Here is an 18,305-nt window from a genome sequence, read left to right on the forward strand (position 1 = left end):
ATAATTTATAAATTATAACAAGAAATTACTTCATATATGAATATATATAATTATATATATTATATATAAAAATTTCACATAAAAATTTATAATTATACATTATATATAAAACTTATATATATTAATATTTAATATATATAAAATATTTTGTATAAAACTTATATATAAAAATATTATTTTTTATTTTTTTTAATCAACCGGTCCGGTCCAAAAAATCCTGGAACCGGAACCGGACCGAAACCGGCCGGTTTTTAGATTTTAAAAACCGATTCCGGACCGGACCGGTTCAAAACCGGTAAAACCGGTCCGGTCCGGACCGATTTTTCGGTTTGAATTTACACCCCTAGTTACACCTAAAGCTAGTGGATACCCTACAATGAAGGCGAAAAGCGAACTGTCATAATATGAATGATTAAAAGTAAGACGTAGTCACCTTGGTCAAAGTAACCAATGGTTGATGCGGTAACTAGCGGGGAACAAAAGGTGCATAGGAGAGCCGTGAGGTATCCATTTATATGTAAAAGTTAAGAAAGGCCTTAAGCTCAAATTTATGTTACATGAACAAGAACCAAGCTCACAAATATGTTAATGAATAAGTATGAAAATGAAGAAAAGATGTTTTATGAAAGGAAAAAGATTATTAAAGTTATGATAAACATGATGTCTTTTCAAAAGTCAAATGCATAAATAAAGTCTCATGTTCATTCATTCATTGTTACGTTTGCGTATATAAGTTTACGATATCTATTACATGCTATTTGTTTACTTACTGAGATTTCTTGAAATCTCACTGTTGTAATTTTCACTATCATTCTCCTATTCGAAATTGTAGAAGTTGTGCCATTTGTGCAGGACCCTTAGACATGGACGAGATTTGTGAGTTAGTAGAGGATGAGCTCACATTGGAGGCTCATCATCAATCCACCCTAGAATTGCTTAAGGTTACGGCTCAGCCGCTCAAGAAGATTTTAGCAAACCTCAACGAGTCAAGTATTGGGATTTCATCCCTAGATCCTAAGAGGACTTTGAGATTTAAGTACGACATGAATTTTGTGCTGAGGTATTTGGAGCAAGCCAGAAATTCTTCTGTAAAAGCTAAGGAAGTCGCTGCTGAGTTGGGGTTGTTGGATCTGGATCCCCAAAAGACTATATGAGTGTTCTTAAGTTTAGTTGAAGATGGAACCTTGGATCTGATCCATAAGACTTTTGATAAATAGATGTATTGGTCCCGTAGTTTTGGGAGTCTCTTTTGGGAATATTTTTAGTGACGGTTCAACAGTAAACCGTCACTAATTATTTTTTGTCACGGTCATTAGGTGACGATCGTGGTGACGGTTTCAAACTGTCACCAAATATTTTTAGTGACGTTTTAATCATTTTTTGTGACGGTTTCCTCTGTCACAAAAGACAAATTGTATTGTAGTGACATATGGTTGTTAATTCATGGGGATTCAATATTTGTATTGAGAGATATAAGTGATAATGAGACAATATATAGTTCATAGGAGGGGAAAAAAAAAAAAAGGAAATCAACCCTACAAGTTTTAGAAATATAAGCTACCAATAATAAAAATAAAAAAAAATTACCCCCAAATATATATATATATATATGAATAAAATTTCTCATCAACTACTATTCACTACTCCATACCTTACATCTTATGAAAAACACTCCACACTCTATAAAAAAAAACTATCAGTGTTGGGGTATGGAAATGAATAGTGACTGATATATTGCAAAATCTTATATATATATTTAAAATTTTGATGGAATTTTCGAACATTTCAAGCCATTAATTTCTTGGGTATTCATGATGTGTATCATGAACTTTTGAATATTGTTTTCAAAATTTCAGATGGATCAAATTAATATTGTGGCATTCAACAGTGATATTCAAGAGAGTATAAAATATTACAATTACAACTATACCAGCGATCAGAGAATTACAAAAATCCCATATACAATAATAAAAGGCCACCACAATCCATTCAACCTGCAGCCTGAAGCTCCCAAAGGAGCTGCAAATATTAGGTGATTCTGATTCCAGTTCCCCTGATCTGTACTCATCTTGGCATTTGGAATTCTATCAGAAGTAACAGTTTCTTGTTCACATGATTTTACCCCATAAGGAACAGTACTGCTTTTTGGTGACATTAATTCAGCCTGGTGACATAAATTCGGATTGTTCCAAATTCCAAAACGCTTTCCAATTTTCCTATAAAACCATTCTGGGAATTCAAGTTTCCCTGTCAAGTTGTTTCCATTAAGGTAAAGAGAACTAATACATGGTAAATTAGACGCCAGCCCTGGAGAGATATTTCCTGAAAGATTGTTGTTGTTGAGCCCCAAAAATCTTAGCCTTTTCATTTCTGTCATGGACTCTGGGATTTTCCCTGTCAAACCCATGTAAGAAAGATCTAAAAATTCCAAGTTCTGAAGATTTTGCCACTGGATTCCATTGAGATCACCCCCTATCGGGTTGTTGGAAATCACCATCTCTTTTAAGAAAACCATTTCTCCAAGTGACTGAGTCAAACCCCCAGAAAGATTATTTCTCCCAAGGTCCAAGACTGTGAGATTCCTCAGGCTTCCAATTTCAGTTGGCAGCTCTCCCTCTAACATATTGTAACTTAAATCAAGCTTGAGGAGTGAAGTCAAATTCCCAAAACTCAAAGGCAATACTCCAGATAGGTTATTCCTGCTAAAGTCAAGAATTAAGAGCTGGGTGAGCCCTCCATAACTTGCTGGAATCTGTCCCAAAAACTGGTTTCCACCAAGGACCAGTCTCCTCAATGACACTAAATTGCCTATCTCTGGAGGAAGTTCACCTGTTAATCCATTTTCTAGCAGCACTAGAGATTGAAGCATTTTGAGGTCGCCAATGGAGTTTGGAATTGCTCCAATGAGACCAGGGTTTGATCGAAATTCCAAGGATTCTAAACTGTTTGTGAAGTTTTCCCAGTTTGAAATGGGGATTCTTACTGGGTTTTGGTGGGGTGAAAAGAAGCAATTGAAGAATGAGAGTGTCCTTAGGTGCTCGAGCATGAATAAATGATGTGTGAATTTGGCTCCTGATCTACTACACTGGAGAGAGTTTTCATAAACTGGTCCAATGTTTATTGCACTAACATACCAAAATCCATTGTAAAGATCACAGGAAACTCCCTGTACAAGAATATTATTGTCCCAATCAAATTTTAATGAAAAGGATAATTCAAACGAAAAAAAAAAAATATATATATATATATACACACTGCATGTACTAATTAATTACTGATATTCTATACAGCCTAAACCTCTTGCATGCATATTTCATGCAAAATTTTTTGTATGATCCTAATTTTTTGTTAGGGGATTTAGTTCGTACCTGTATTGGCGTCCATCCACAAGGGTCTGGATACAGATCTGAGCCATTCCACATCTTCCCCACAAAACCTTGAATGGCAGAATAGAGGGCTTCTTGCTCTTGTTTCTGCATTGGAGCTATTGAAATTGTAGTCATGTTTTCTTCCTGGCCTTCAGTACACATGAAAACAAACAAGCTGCCAACGAAGACAAATCCAAGAACCATTTGTAGTACTGTCGAAATGGAATTCTCCAATATCGCCATTAATTCCAAGACAGAAAAAAAGAACTTGAAAAGGAATAAAAAAAAAAGAAAAAAAAAAAAAAAGCAAAACCCAGTTCTAATCTAAAAGGCTGCTCAAGAATTCTTCACAAAGCACATGAAGACTTTGCGAAGAAATTAGAAAAGTTAGGATGCTATAATAATCAGTCGATGTAAGGGAAAGAATGCAAACACTACTCTAGAAAACACATGGAGGAGCTTGAAATCTGCCTTGTGCTATATGCTAATTAATTACTACTGCTCATCAACGAATAGTACTCGGAAAACAACGACGTACAAACGTACGTCTTTGAAAGCCAATTAACAGAAGAAAGTACATGAAACACTTCTCGAGGCTGGGGAAAAAAAAAGAAGAAGCAACAATGATGGCAATAACTTTAATAATAAGACGGCTGTAGGATTGTAGGGAAGGAAGAAGCTGCTGGGAAAGCTTTTAAACGAGATTCCTAAACCATACGATCGATCTAGTAGGGATCTGTGGTACTGTATCTTGTGAGCCTGCATGTGCATTTGTTTTAACTTTTATGTGAGGCATTAATTTTATATATATATATATATATATATATATATATAAATACTGGGATTGTCGCTTTTAAAGGCCATTACATGATTTACTATAACTTTGGGTGACAAGTTTTTATCCAAATTTTAACATTTGGAAGGATAGGTGGATAGGTTTATAAATCTCAAGTATCTGTTTGGAAACAATATAATTGTTTTCAGGTAATGTCTTCAGAGAAATGATTTACTACTATTTATAAATAGTTTACTATTATTTATAAATTATTCACTACTATTTATAATATCCAAACAGAGTTTAAGCCTAGTTTGGACTGAGATCAATATCTCAAGTATTCTCAGAATACTTCACTATTATTTATTATTTTATTATTATTTTTTATCTACTTTTCATTACTATTTATTATTTTATTATTATTTTTTACCTACTTTTCACTACTATTCATTATTTTATTATTGCATTTTACATACTTTTCACTACTATTCAATATTTTATTATTATTTTGTAATTATTTTTTCACTATTATTTACAAAATACTTGAAAATACTTCACTATCCAAACGAAAAGTTAAAATTCTAAGCAACTAAATAAGTCGCATAAAGAGTAACCTTAAATGTACGTATTAGATTTAATAAAAGACTTCCTTAGAATTATGTCTCATTATATGTTAATTGCAGTCTTGGTAGATTACTTCTAGCTTAGAAAGCCCGAGACTATCCTAGCTAATCTATCACCATTATTTGATCCAAAAATAATTGATGAAAATTTAGTTGGGGAAATTAAAGCACCATTATTTGGGAAATTATAAGTTTCGATTCAATCCACAATAACTACTACAATTTGCACATCAATAATTTGTCTCACCTTTTTTTGCAACTATTTATAGGCATGGTTGGAGATTTAAAGAAACATGATTCCTTTAGATAGCTAGTAATAAACCATCATTAGGTTTGTACGTAATAATTCTTGTGTATTTAATTCATGACTTATTTCTTTTGTTTGGGCCCCGTTTTGATAGTAAGATGAGATAACATAATTTTAGATGAAAGTTAAAAGTTGAATAAAATATTATTATAATATCATTTTTTAATATTATTATTGCTTTGGGATTTGAAAAAGTTGAATTTTTTATTATATTTTGTGTAGAAATTTAAAAAAACTATAATAATTAGATAAATTAAGTTGAGATGAGATAAAACAATTTCATTATCCAAACGGGCCCTATTGAGACAATATAGTAAACTGAGACAATATTGTTACATGTAATTAAAGAGTGAGGTAGTTGGGGGTTAGAAATAAAGATTTTTGATAAATTTTGGCTGGGATTATTGGGATTACCGTTATAGGGTTTGTTGGGGACCATTTTCAGGGCACGTAGATCAGGCAATGCATGTGCTTGCAGAGACAAAACCTAGAGTTGCTGCAATCTTTAGATGATTTCTGTCACTTGAAAAACTTATGATCAAGAGCAGTAGTAAAGAAGATGGATGGAGATCAGCTGCCTGCAGATGTTTAGCTAGCTAGGTGGCTTAGGGTTACAGAAAACAAAAAGAAACAAAAGGAAAAACAAAGAGAAAAGCTGCATTTAAAGCCTTTTGATAATCTTCTGATCTCTCATGCTGGATGCATGTTTTAAGGTAATTGGAAAAAAGCTGCAATATGTAGGGATACAATGAACACATATTATCAATTATCACGATGCTTTAAGCAGCTTGGAAAAGGCTGCAGCTGCGCAATAATATTGAGGGATTCAATAATACTGGAAAAATTAACATGCATGATGTTGTAATTGGTGTTTGGTAAAAGCAGCTGGCTGCCATGCATGCATGTTTAGGGTTTCAATAATACTTGTCAATTATCATCTGCATGTTGGCTGGCTTGATGTTAATAAAACCTAGCTAGTTAAGAGTGTTGGACAATGATAGGGTAAGAAAGAAAGAAAAGGTCGATCGAGTAAAGAGAAAAGCAAACTGGGTTTTGGACCACCCTAGCCAGCTAGCTAAAGAGGAAGGATATAGGCATATACATCTATATATATATATATATATATATATGGGTAATGCTACTCTGCCGTCCAGTATTTACCACTGGGCGTGCCGCCCAGTTTGTTTTTTTTTTTTTTTTTGCTTTTTTCATTTCATATTTTTTTAATATATTTAAATATTTTTTAAAAAAAAAATACACTAATACACTTAAAAACACTTTCTTAATTACTAAATAAAAAATAAAAATAAAAAATTTTTACTAAACAGTTAAAAAGAACAGTCAAGTTGAGACGGCGTGCCAGTGTTTTCCTATATATATTTATATGTATATGCATGCAGAAAGCGGTCCAGTAGTATAGTAAATAGTCAAGGCGCTGCTGCAGGAACAGTTACTGTCGGCATGCAGGTCTTATTTTCTCTTCCTGATCTTCCATCTTTGCCCGAGGTTCTGTCCTTCTTGGGGACCTTACGGCCTGGCGGCCGAGCACATGCATGATTTAGGTGGGATCTACATGTATGGTTAAGAGATTTGAATTTTGGACGAAAAATGATATTTGCAGCTAGAGTATATAAATATTATGTACTTATAAGAGTTATATAAAAAAAATAGTTTTTTAATAATAAATTCTATTTTTTTTCTAAAAAAAGCTTGCGACGTTGGTACAATTGTCTCATTTATATTCAAAATTCACATCAACTCATCTCAACTAATCTCAACTCATTATTATAAATTTTTCAAATTTTCACACAAAATATAATAAACAATTCAACTTTTTCAAATCCTAAAATAATTTTTACAAATTTTCACACAAAATATAATAAATAATTCAACTTTTATTCTACTATTCACAAATCATCTCAACCTATCTCAATTCATCTCTAAATTCAAATCACTCTTAAGACTATATCTGACATCAGTCTTATCACATTATCACAATATTTACTTATGGAAAATTCTAGGTGCATGGAAGCTCATGCATGAGTTCACGTGACGCTAACACATGGTACTACCATGCACGTCCGTACATGCATGCATAAGCTATGCGCGCGCAAGTTACAACTCTCTACTTATATAGGCTAATGGGTCATACTCCAAGTCTTTCATGATATTTGACATCACACCATACATACCCGTTTTTAGAACGACAGTAGGAGAAGCTAGCGGTGCTCTTGTGGCTACACTCCACATTTTAAAATCCTGTTTGGATGTAGAGAACATCTGAAATCATATATATAAGATATTTTCACGAAGGATGAAAATTCCCACATCCCAAACACACAAAAGAGAGTGCTCTTAAAGGAGGTAAACCCACAACAGCAAATAGACCTCTCATATTGGGCCATTTTAGCACCTATGCCTGAAGTCCTTCCAAGGTCTTGATTTTGTAATTGGGCTTATTAGGGACCTTCCGATTCCCATGTTCAACCCATTCTCTAATATACTTCGTTGTTCTACCTCATCACCAGTTTTTAGTTTTTGCATTCCATAATAAAAAATAAAAAAATTTATAGATATACATTTCTTTTTATAACTGTTTATACAATTATGTTTTAAATAAAGAGTTATTTAAAATAACTTATAAAAATAATATCATTTTATATAAATACCTTCAAATTAAAACATTATTGCATAACGATTATAGAAAAAGGCTATACGTGTATCATTACTCTTCCATAATGGTCAAATAAGTCTCGTTTGTTTTAAAAAAATATCTCATCTCATCTCACCTTATCATTACAATTTTTTTAAATCTTCACACAAAATAAAATAAATAATTCAATTTTTTCAAATTTCAAAACAAAAATAATATTAAAAATTATATTCTAATAATATTTTATTCAGTTTTTTACCTTTAATTTCAACTCATCTCATCTCTAAAAACAAACGAACCTAATTAAAGCGGATTCTTTTAGACTTTAGTTACTTAATAGTAAAATGCACGTGGCCTTCATAGTAAACCATCTAACTACATAAACGCTAAGGAAAATGTTAAAGTAGCTCCTTGATTTTGCCTTCAAAGTTTGACCACTCGTGTGTTTTAGTTTTATTTATTATTTTTTTAATGGTTAGAAAAGTGATTACTAGTGAATGTATGTTTTTTTTAAATATTTAAATATATTTAAAAAAATTTTGTAAAAAAAGAAAAAAAAAATTTGAAAATATACTAAGAGTACGGCCAACGATACATGCTGGACGGTCCCGTAGCATTGTTCAATGGCTTAAGGGTATTACTTTATTATGGCATGTCTTTTATCCCATTAAATGGCGAGAGGAAAAGCAATTATAGGGTTGATAATCTTTAATACAATCTTCAAACGTAACATAAATTAATAGGATTAGAGTTCAATATATTTTGATTTATTTCTGTGTAATCTATTGGTTGATCCGATAGATCTATTTTACTACTGTTAAAAGAGATTAATTTATTATTATTAAAAAAATATAAACAGATTGTATTAAAGTTTTTTGAAAATTAGAGAAAATTTTTATATATTAGTTTTATGTCAATCAATTTGACTAAATAACTTAATGAATTAAACCTAGAGTCAACGCAACCTCTGAGGCGAAGGAGCTAGCTCCTCCCTTCCTCTCCTCTAAATATTATTTACAAATATTCTCAATACTTTTTACCTCTTTACTTTAGTCGACTGCTCCTTTCTTTAGTAAGCCAAGCAATTTTTTTTTTTTTCCTTAAATTTCTCCTTGCAATTTTAACCTAGTTTTTGTTGTTGCATAGTTCTATACTTCCTTAGCCTTCACTATTACCCACGCGCCTTCCCACCCTAATTTTCTTAGGATCAGACTAGGGACACCGATGATCAGTATCAAAAAGTAATATTTAATTATTTCATCACTTCCTTCTCTCTTTGAATGGTAAAACATGCATGGCATGCACATTATTTCTACTAATTGATAGAGTAGATACATTATTTCTACAAAATATAAAAATCTAAGAAATATATAAATTATATTTACAAAAAAAAATATATATATATTATATTATATTATTATTTTAACTTTATAATGGTTAGTTCAATATAGACTCGCCTAGTCAAATGTTGATATTATAGCTAAAAGTTAAGATTTTAACCAAACTTTAGACTTGGCAATAGCTAGACCATTGCCAATACTCTTAGCCTCATTTGGATATTAGAAATGTTTCACTCATCTCATTTCATCATTACAATTTTTTTAAATTTTTATACAAAATATAATAAACAATTCAACTTTTTCAAATTTCAAACAATAATAATTTTTAAAAAATAGTTTTCTAACAATACTTTATTCAATTTTTAATTTTTATTTTAACTCAACTCATTTCAACTCATTATCAAAACTAAACTCATCTAAAAGTAATAATATGCTTACAATTTTTTTTACAATTAATCAATACAACATGCCATTCTATTAAATATAATTTTAATATAGTGATAGGCTTACAACTCATTCACAACCGATAGATAACTTTAAATATAATAATATTTTTTATTATATTTAAACACATCAAATCAAAAGTAAAAATCAAAATAAAATTTAAAATAATATTATTCTATTACATAATTGTATACTTGTTAGTAAGTTTATCATTTTCCTTATAAAATTACTCTTTACAAATATAAGTTACTCCTCTGGATAAGCTTACGAGAGAGAAAACCTATGGAGTGTACTTGATTGTTTCGGCGATGATTGGTGTTCTCTTTAATAAATGGGTTTTTCGGGGTTGGGCTTTAGAAGAACATTATAAGGGGCTGGGGAGAGTTCTTTCGTCGTACTATACATGTGATGCATTGCCAGAGTTATTACGCATTGCACACCTGAAAAATGTTTTTGTGACGGATCGCTATCAACTATCACAGGGTTCTCTCCATTGGTGTGTTAATTTTACTTGAGAGGCCGATGATTGGGGAAGCGGCTCTTCTCATTGTTTTTGATCGGTTGGGTGGGAAGCAACAATAGTTTCAAGTCTTCCCGTGAATTTCTAGCACTTTTCCCCTCGGAAGTTAGGTGGATCTGTTGTATGCTAGCTTCCTTTTACTGGGATTTCACCCAACTTTGTCATTAATAATGTTTGTATTGCACAATAGAAGAAGGCTCTAACATAAAGCATGTTTTACCACAAAAAAATGGTCTCTTTAGAGGGTTTATTACATTCCTCATTTGCTTGCTGGTTGGCAGTGAAAGGTCGGTTTGCAGCAGAATATAAATTGGGCAGGAAAGGCATCGTTGACAGACTTTTTTGTGTCGAATATGAGATGATGATTTCAGTCACAGAGATTCAAAACTGGGTATGAGTTGCTGTGCCATAAGAAGCTTGGTATATAGGCAACTCGAAATTTATCTCTCCACTGGCAGCTGGAAACTTTAGATTAAAACTCGGGATGCCATTGATAAAATCATATTTGAATTGAATAATTGGACGAAGCATCCATTCAAATTGCTAGTCAGGACATGCTCGCAAATTTTCTGGGGTTTGTGAGATATTAAACTTAAATTTTCTGGTATGTTAAGAACTGGTATTTCGCCAAGGACATGCTCTCAACAGAGGGGTTTGTTTGCTAGTCAGTAGAAAGTGTACTTTCTTTTTGCAGGTTTTGTCTATATTTTTTGTGCTTGCTTTTACGGTGGATACGTAGGGTCATACGTTTTTTTTACAGTTCCTTGCCTTGAGGGATGGATTCATACTTTTTTTTGTTTTAGCTTTGGCAAGTGAAAGGAAAAAAAGAAACTTTTCATCCCGAATGAGGCCTTTGGAGAGTAAGTAGTAATGAGGATATATTTTAGGTCTTGAAATGTAAATATGCTTTTGTAGAACAGTGCCAAACATTTAATTGTTTTGGAAATGTTAAAGAACTTCTAATTGTATAGTCAAATTTTGGCACTAACTGATGATGTTCTTGATGATATCCAAGACCTGAATTGCTCGGTTATTTCTGTTCAGACGTGATAAATGACCTGCCATTTTTGTATGAAGTCGCAAATAAAAATTCTTATGATTTTGTCAGGTAGTTTGTGATGTGAGTTGTACTAGGAGGGGATGGTTCAATGAAGATATGGATGTCATAGCCGGTGAAGCGTGTGGGGCAGGCCTTTCTTTTCCAATCTGTTATCTTGGACTCAACAGCAAGGCATGTTAAAGTTGTTTATGATTTTGTGAACTATCAAACCATGCTGTGAATTGTCCAGCAAAAGCAGCCTTGGTATTCAGCTTAAAGCTAGATAATGGACACAAATTACTTTTCCTGTTATTGGCAGTAAGTTAAGGGCTCGGTTCTCTTATGATTCTAAATGTAGAGATCGTATGTATCCTAACCATGAAGCTGATTGATCTGATTCTCAGAATAAGAATCTGTTTTAGGAGAAAAATGACCAAATAGAACACACCTCTGGTGGAAAAATTGTTCAGCAGGACTTGGGGCTGAATGAGAGCAAAAAACATGATCGTGAACTGTGTGATTCTACAGGCAATGAGCAGTCAGCTTGTTTGAGCCATGATGTTAGTGAAAAAGATGAGGTTCTTGGAAGAGAGAATGACAAGAAGATGTTGGAAGGAACAATTTTCTCTGTGCAAGCAGGAACTTCACCTGAAGTCGGTATGCATGATTCTAATGAAGAAAGTCTGATTGAGTGCACACAAAATGTTGTACATAGTTCCTGTAAGAATGGCAAGTGGCCTGAAAATGTAGATAATGTTAGATTTGATACTTCATCAATAGAGGATCGTTGTAGCCCTCAGATTAGAGACCCTTCTTTTCTGGCACGAGATGCCAATTTCACAAGTAGGCATGTTGAAAGTAGCAAAGATGACCCATCAATGATGGTTAAATGTGGCAACTGCAGTTTGCAATAGGTTTCAGGAACAGATATGCAAAACAAAGAGGTTTCTTTATCTACCGATAACATGCAGATTTCTAAAAGCAAAGAATTCTGGACCTGTCTTACAGGTTAGCATATTTGCCTAATTTTCTTTCTCTTTGACGGTGCTTATTTTACTTTTCTTACTTATTGGTTTTGCTTGTTTTTGACTTGTTGACACACACAAATATTATATGTGCAAACAAGTAGAGAGATTTTTTTGATCGACTGATCAACGCCTTTCCTAGTGAATCTTTTATGAAACTTCATATAACATTGGGTCTTACATTTAATACACTCATTTGAAATCAGTGCCCCTGGTGGAATCCATCTGTTCACTCTCTCATCCATCCAGGCATAAACTTTGCTCTTGTATGCCATTTAACTGATCTGGAATCTGTCTCAGGCTCTGTTTTTCCACGTCTAGGTATATTTTACCTGACAACAAGATAAACCTAGGAAACTAGTTTCTCCAGTATTAATTAGAGGGTAGATATTATTGGATGGAGAATGTGCAGGGATATCCATTGTAATAAAATAAGTGAAGTTAATAGCTACTAGGTTGCTAATGATAAACATCTGAAAATATGGAAAGCTAAGTAAATTTGGAGATTTGGTGGCAGTTTCCATAGGCTCAAGGATGAAGTTGCCTCTCTGTGGAAAAGTGCTGGACTAGGTTGACTCTCGAAACCATTTACATTGGACATACAGCTAGAAGCGTATCAAGTAGTTGCACAAACAGAGCATGGGGGAGTAAAAATCTGCCTTGGTGACTGCATTTCGCACTCCGTTCTGCTCCTGGGATTACATTTTGATAGTGGTTTTTCATGAGATTGCATATTGACAGTAACTTTCTTCACTATTATCTCTTTCTAGAAAACAAAAAAATGTTATTGTCTCATTTTATCCAGAACAAATATGTTTTTTTTTTTTATTGGTAATCAAGAAGTTTTATATCTATACTATTTGTGTCAGAGCCCAAATGCATCAAGGCAACTATGATTATCAAGATGTTTTCAAACTTTAAAATCCCTGCAAAAGAAGCCACGGTAGCCCATCGGGCCATCCTTTGAAACAAATCTTTGATGTATGGCCTTCTCTTGCAAATGCATGCGTGCTGCTGCAAGCATTTCTCACTCAAAAAAAGTCGATTAAAAATCTCAATCAGAACTGGAGAACGAACAGAAACCATAACAGAAATAGGTCGTTCATAGAGGTCTCTAGTCTATTTTCACGTTCCGATCTCTCCAATTTCTGTACCCTAAGAGTGGATAACGAACAACTGATTCACAAGATATCCTTTGTGTCCTAGCTCCTTAGTGCCTTAGCATTTGGTGAAATCTTTCTAATTATATATATATATATAAAAAAAAAAAAGGTTTCCATCTGCCATGCTGTGACTCACTCCATCCAAAGGAGCAACAAACTGAGTCGATCAGTTATTGAGGGGAGGCCCCGATTCCTTTTGATAATGAATGAATTCTTATGAGGTATCCAGGTGGGCTAGTTGATGTAAACTGTAAGGTGTTCTCTTTCTATTTTAATTCTTATGACTTGATTACAGGAGAAGGTTTGGACAAGTTTGCTTCTTTTCTTTCGGGATATGATCTGAAGCAAGTAAGGTCAGACAATGCAATGGAGTTTGACCCAATCAGGCAACACAGATGTTTTTGCCCCTGGATTCATCAACAGACAATGGAGCACCTGCATGGCAACAAACAACTGTCTACTTTACTACGTCAGAAAGGGTTTTAGTCTCACCTAGGAACTCTCCATCTGCTTCCATAATTAATGTATTGCCAAGCTTCTCTTCTATCTCTTCTAATTCTATCTTGTTCTTTCTCCCTAATAAGGACAGGAAGTCCGCATGGTTGGCTGCAATAGACAGTAATTGAATGGCTTTTATTACCCCATGTTTCTTGCCAACTCTAAGGCTTGGACTATGTTGAAGAGCAAAGCAATGCTCTTCAACTAAGTAGCGTTTGAAACACTTGACAGTAAAACCAAGGCATAGCAGTCATTTAGACAGTTGATTAACAGTAGATGGCAATGAAAATGATGTTTCCGATTCTTTAATAATATTTCAATCTAGATATGGTTGGTTGGGTTAATTTATTTATTAGATTGTTATCCCAAGAGAATGAATAATAATCTCTCTGTTTAAGGTTTGTACAGGTGGATATCCCATTACTTCAGTCAGGAGGCTCTTCATATCTCCATCTGCGAAAAGAACGAAGATGACTCACCTATGAAGCCAAAGCACCCAGTATTAGCCAAGCTGATTTTGCTGTTGATCAATGGTCTATAAAATAAAGTGCGATCTTCCATTTTTACCATTTTATCTGGTAGAATTCTTGTGAGCTTGAGATGATGAAATTTTCCTGGCATCCTGTGCATTTTTATAAATTCTAAATTTGTTGTATTTATAGCTAAATAGTGTAGTAACCACAAAACTACTGCTTGAGAATCTGAGCTTCAGCTTGTAGTACCCAATTTGTGAGGCAACTGTTTATGTTTCTCAGCATCTTGCTAGGCAACTTTCAATACTAAAAAAGACTCTATTGATGCTTTTGTAGGCATACCAGTGACTTGTACTCTTCTACATGGAAATGTTCAGTTTTCTAGAAAAATTTGAGAAAACAGAGACGGGTTATGGGAACAGCCAAGAAATTACTCTATTAAGCCACAGTTTGTGACAACCACCTTTGAGTAAGGACGGTTGAAGCCTCTTTCAGCCACGACAGCCCTCTTATCGCCTATCAGCTTGGCCACCCTGTTCAATACAGAAGTTAGATGTATTTTTGTGATTGTGGATTGATAATGGAAGGAGTTCATGCTAGAACTAAGAGCAGAAAATTGAGAAACCATGTATATTTTAGATCCAGCTAAGCTCTATGGTACACCTGTTATCCTCAATTGTTGTCATTGTAGCTTATATTTCCATTGAAGATTTTAAACCCAAAAAAGGTAGTAATATACCCAATTGGAGGCTTAAGAATGAAATGCAATTTTCACTTCAAACAGTTAAAAGGCAAAAATGAAACTCAAAATACATTTGTTTCTTAGTCATTAACCATAATTTCTTTATGCCAGTAAGGAACAAACATGAAACTCTCAGAAACAACCACGTTGGCAAACTCACCTAAAATATGGAGAACTGGTATTCTCATTGACAGTTTTCACCTGTCCAATCCTCTCCACAACCTTCATTCCTTCCAAGACTCTTCCAACAACTAAAGCTGATGCATCCAGCTCTGGAGAATCCTTGGTGGCAATCACAAACTCTGTTCCATTAGGGTCAATTCCAACCTCCTCTTGGTCAATCACCAGCTTCCCTTCCCTTGCCACTAGCTTCACTTTCGGAGGCGGTTTTGAAGGATCCCTCACAATGATGCTCACAGTTCCAGCCAAGTTCTTCGTCCCTGGACACTCGTCATAGGATCTCTGCCATTCATCAATAAGGCTTTCACCTGACAACTCGCTTCCCGTCCTGTTTGCAAGCTCAGCATCCACACCATAGGATCTCACCCCACCATGTTGGACATAATTGGGCATAATTCTCACAAACTCTTTTCTTCTGTAAGTTATACCAGCAGCTCCACTTACAAGATTACTGAACCTAGCAGCTCCAGCCGGGGCATTGTCTCCATATAGCCCTATGACAATGCGACCAACTGGTTCTTTATCAATGGATATATCAAGAAATACTTTCCTGGTTGGGTTTGTGTTGGTGCAGTTGGGTAAGGAGTTTGAGTTCTCTTCTTTTCCTTCATTTACATTGGTATCTGTCATGGTTTCTTCAGCCAATGCCTTGGACTGCAAGAATGGCTCTGGATTTTGAGAGGCCAAAAGGAGAAGTAACAAAGAACTGCTACCAACTGCAAGCTCTCTCCTGGAGAATTTGCAGCACTGTTTGATGATGGGAAAAGATGGGGGATTTGGTATGTTTTGAACTTGTGGAGGAGGAGGAGGAGGTGATGGTGGTAGTATTGGAGGATGCAGAAATTGAGAGGAACAATGCAAGAATTTGGGATTCCTTAACATTTTTCTTTTCACTTGGAAAGCTAGCTGCTTGTATATTCACTACTGCTAAGAATGCTTTTGTGGGTGTAAGCAAGCTTGTTTCTCTCTTTTTCTATTCAGAATAGAGATTTCGTGGATAAGAAAGGTGGGAAGCCAATCCACATGCTTTGATAAGAAAGGTGAGACCCGAAGAACAAAAGACAGTCATACAAGAAACAAACCAAAAGCCTCCTCACTGCTGCCTTACCTAAATCAGAAATTTTTTTATTGTAAAAATAAAATTATAATTTTACCTAATTTGATATAATATATTAGATTATAAAATATATTTTAATATAAAATAGATTTACTATATCATATCAAATTAAACTAATTTGTAAATTTATTTTTACTAATTCTGTTGTGGATTTAGGACTTGTTTAGAATTTTGGAGTATTTCATAATGATTTGAGTTAAAATGTTTTATTAGATTTTGAGAAATGAGAGACAAAATTAAATAAAAATATTATAAAGTTAAAAATTTGTATGAATATAATTTTTTAATATTATTCTTATTTTTAAGTTTGAAAAAGTTGTATTAATTTTGTGTTTTATTTTGAAATTTACAAAAGTTGTATTTATTTTTGTATTTAGATAATAATTAGATAATAATTAAATAAAAATTTGAAATATTTTATATTTAAAAAATATTTAACAATAAAATTATGAAGAATTTTAAAAATGTTTAATAATTTCTTGTTTCTTCTGTGTGTCTAAACATTGAGCTGCCGTTTGAATGGCAAATTCAGATGGAATAAGTTGAGATGAAAGTTGAAAGTTGAATAAAATATTATTAGAATATTATTTTTTTAATATTATTATTATTTTAAAATTTGAAAAAGTTAAATTATTTATTAAATTTTATATAAAAATTTAAAAAAATTATAATAATTAAATGAGATTAAACACTTTTTATATCAAAAATGGACTCCGGATAGAATTATTTTCTTCTTTTTCAAATAAAAACAAAAACAAAAGGTCCAGGACCACGACAGTACAAGACAGCCACTGACATATATATTTTATTTTATTAATTTAAACAAAACGTAATCAGCGGTCCACGTGGCAAGAATAATCAATTTATTTTATTATTATTTTTATGGGGTTAGTGAAGTGGTACAGTTTGTAATCGGTATGACACCTGGCATTCATGTTGAACGTGAACATTGAAGATGGAAGACTACGATTATCAACGGTTGAGATAGGTCAACCAGCAATTCATGAAGCGTCTCTTCCTTACAATAATTTGCATTAAAAATAAGAAAATTCTATACATTATATTACCATTTCACTTTTATCCTATTAAATATAATGTGACACATTTATCACTATTAGATAATCATTTATTGCATACTTCTTTATCATTTAATGGTGGTAAATGTGCTACATACTATTTAGTATGATCAAAATAGGATGAGAGCGTGGTATATATCATTACTCTTAATGCTATCTACACTCTCTCTCTCTCTCTCTCTCTCTAATAATGCTATCTATATACATGATGACTAAGCTTTTATTATGTCTCAAATACATTATTATTAATTGCAATAATTAAATAAATAATCATGCCCAAGATCTCACTCTAACATATCATAAGATGCATACTATCTTTTTCTTTCTCGGATCAGTTCTCATTAGTGCTTAGTGACATATATGCCTTCTTGTAATCAAATAATAATTTAGGTTACATAATGTGTTTGGAAATCCAAACTTCTCTTATAAAGATTTACTTACCCAATGAAAATCATTTCAGGTAGGTTTGAGTATACGCATCCATGACTTAAAATGTAATGTTCGTGTAATATTAGACTAAGTTTCGGTCTTATTCTTGTTAGAACTAGATTCGTTGGATGAGAAACATGTGTCTGTATTATACTTTTATGAGACGCACATCTTATATCTAACGAATCTAGTTTCAATACATTCAAATTATACATCATATATCATTCATGTGACAGTAATTAGTATGTCCATCACATTAACATTAGAAAAATATTCAACTTGGCTATGTCTAGTTGATCGCATTAATGATGTCACACGAGTGTTACACCTAAACAAACTTGCAATAAAGTTTTTATAATATATATTATATGAGTAATACTATGCACTACACTACCATCCTACTTTCATCTCACTATGTAAGATATGAAATATTTATCACTATTAGATAATAAAGAATCATATAATAAATGATTATTCAATGGTGATAAATGTGTTACATCATGTATCGTGTGATGGAAATAGATGGTGATGTG

General features: G+C 33.2%; 2 protein-coding genes and 1 long non-coding RNA gene across 7 annotated transcripts; 1 reads left to right on the forward strand and 2 right to left on the reverse strand.

Moving 5' to 3' along the window:
- Positions 1-1,859: 1,859 nt before the first annotated feature.
- On the reverse strand, positions 1,860-4,080 carry LOC121245060 (piriformospora indica-insensitive protein 2-like). Its single transcript, XM_041143338.1, has 2 exons — positions 3,369-4,080; positions 1,860-3,166 (listed from the first exon to the last, which is right to left on the reverse strand). The coding sequence occupies exons 1-2, from the start codon at positions 3,609-3,611 to the stop codon at positions 1,937-1,939; spliced, it is 1,473 nt and encodes a 490-aa protein (XP_040999272.1). The 5' UTR covers positions 3,612-4,080; the 3' UTR covers positions 1,860-1,936.
- Positions 4,081-9,810: 5,730 nt separating this feature from the next.
- Positions 9,811-14,901, forward strand: LOC121245063. Of its 2 annotated transcripts, none has more exons than XR_005936533.1 (3): positions 9,811-10,151; positions 11,139-12,077; positions 14,154-14,901. It is a non-coding gene; the product is annotated as an uncharacterized LOC121245063 (long non-coding RNA). The 2 variants fall into 2 exon arrangements; XR_005936532.1 differs by having other exon boundaries at positions 14,164-14,901.
- Positions 13,955-16,187, reverse strand: LOC121245062 (peptidyl-prolyl cis-trans isomerase CYP26-2, chloroplastic). Of its 4 annotated transcripts, XM_041143340.1 has the most exons (4): positions 15,131-16,179; positions 14,692-14,761; positions 14,323-14,377; positions 13,955-14,208 (listed from the first exon to the last, which is right to left on the reverse strand). In XM_041143340.1, the coding sequence occupies exons 1-3, from the start codon at positions 16,030-16,032 to the stop codon at positions 14,327-14,329; spliced, it is 1,023 nt and encodes a 340-aa protein (XP_040999274.1). In that variant the 5' UTR covers positions 16,033-16,179; the 3' UTR covers positions 13,955-14,208; positions 14,323-14,326. The 4 variants fall into 4 exon arrangements, with proteins under 4 accessions (XP_040999274.1, XP_040999273.1, XP_040999276.1 ...); XM_041143339.1 differs by having other exon boundaries at positions 13,955-14,377; XM_041143342.1 differs by lacking the exon at positions 14,323-14,377 and having other exon boundaries at positions 15,131-16,178.
- Positions 16,188-18,305: the final 2,118 nt, after the last annotated feature.

This window comes from Juglans microcarpa x Juglans regia, chromosome 8S (assembly GCF_004785595.1).
Source record: "Juglans microcarpa x Juglans regia isolate MS1-56 chromosome 8S, Jm3101_v1.0, whole genome shotgun sequence".
Taxonomy (NCBI): domain Eukaryota; kingdom Viridiplantae; phylum Streptophyta; class Magnoliopsida; order Fagales; family Juglandaceae; genus Juglans; species Juglans microcarpa x Juglans regia.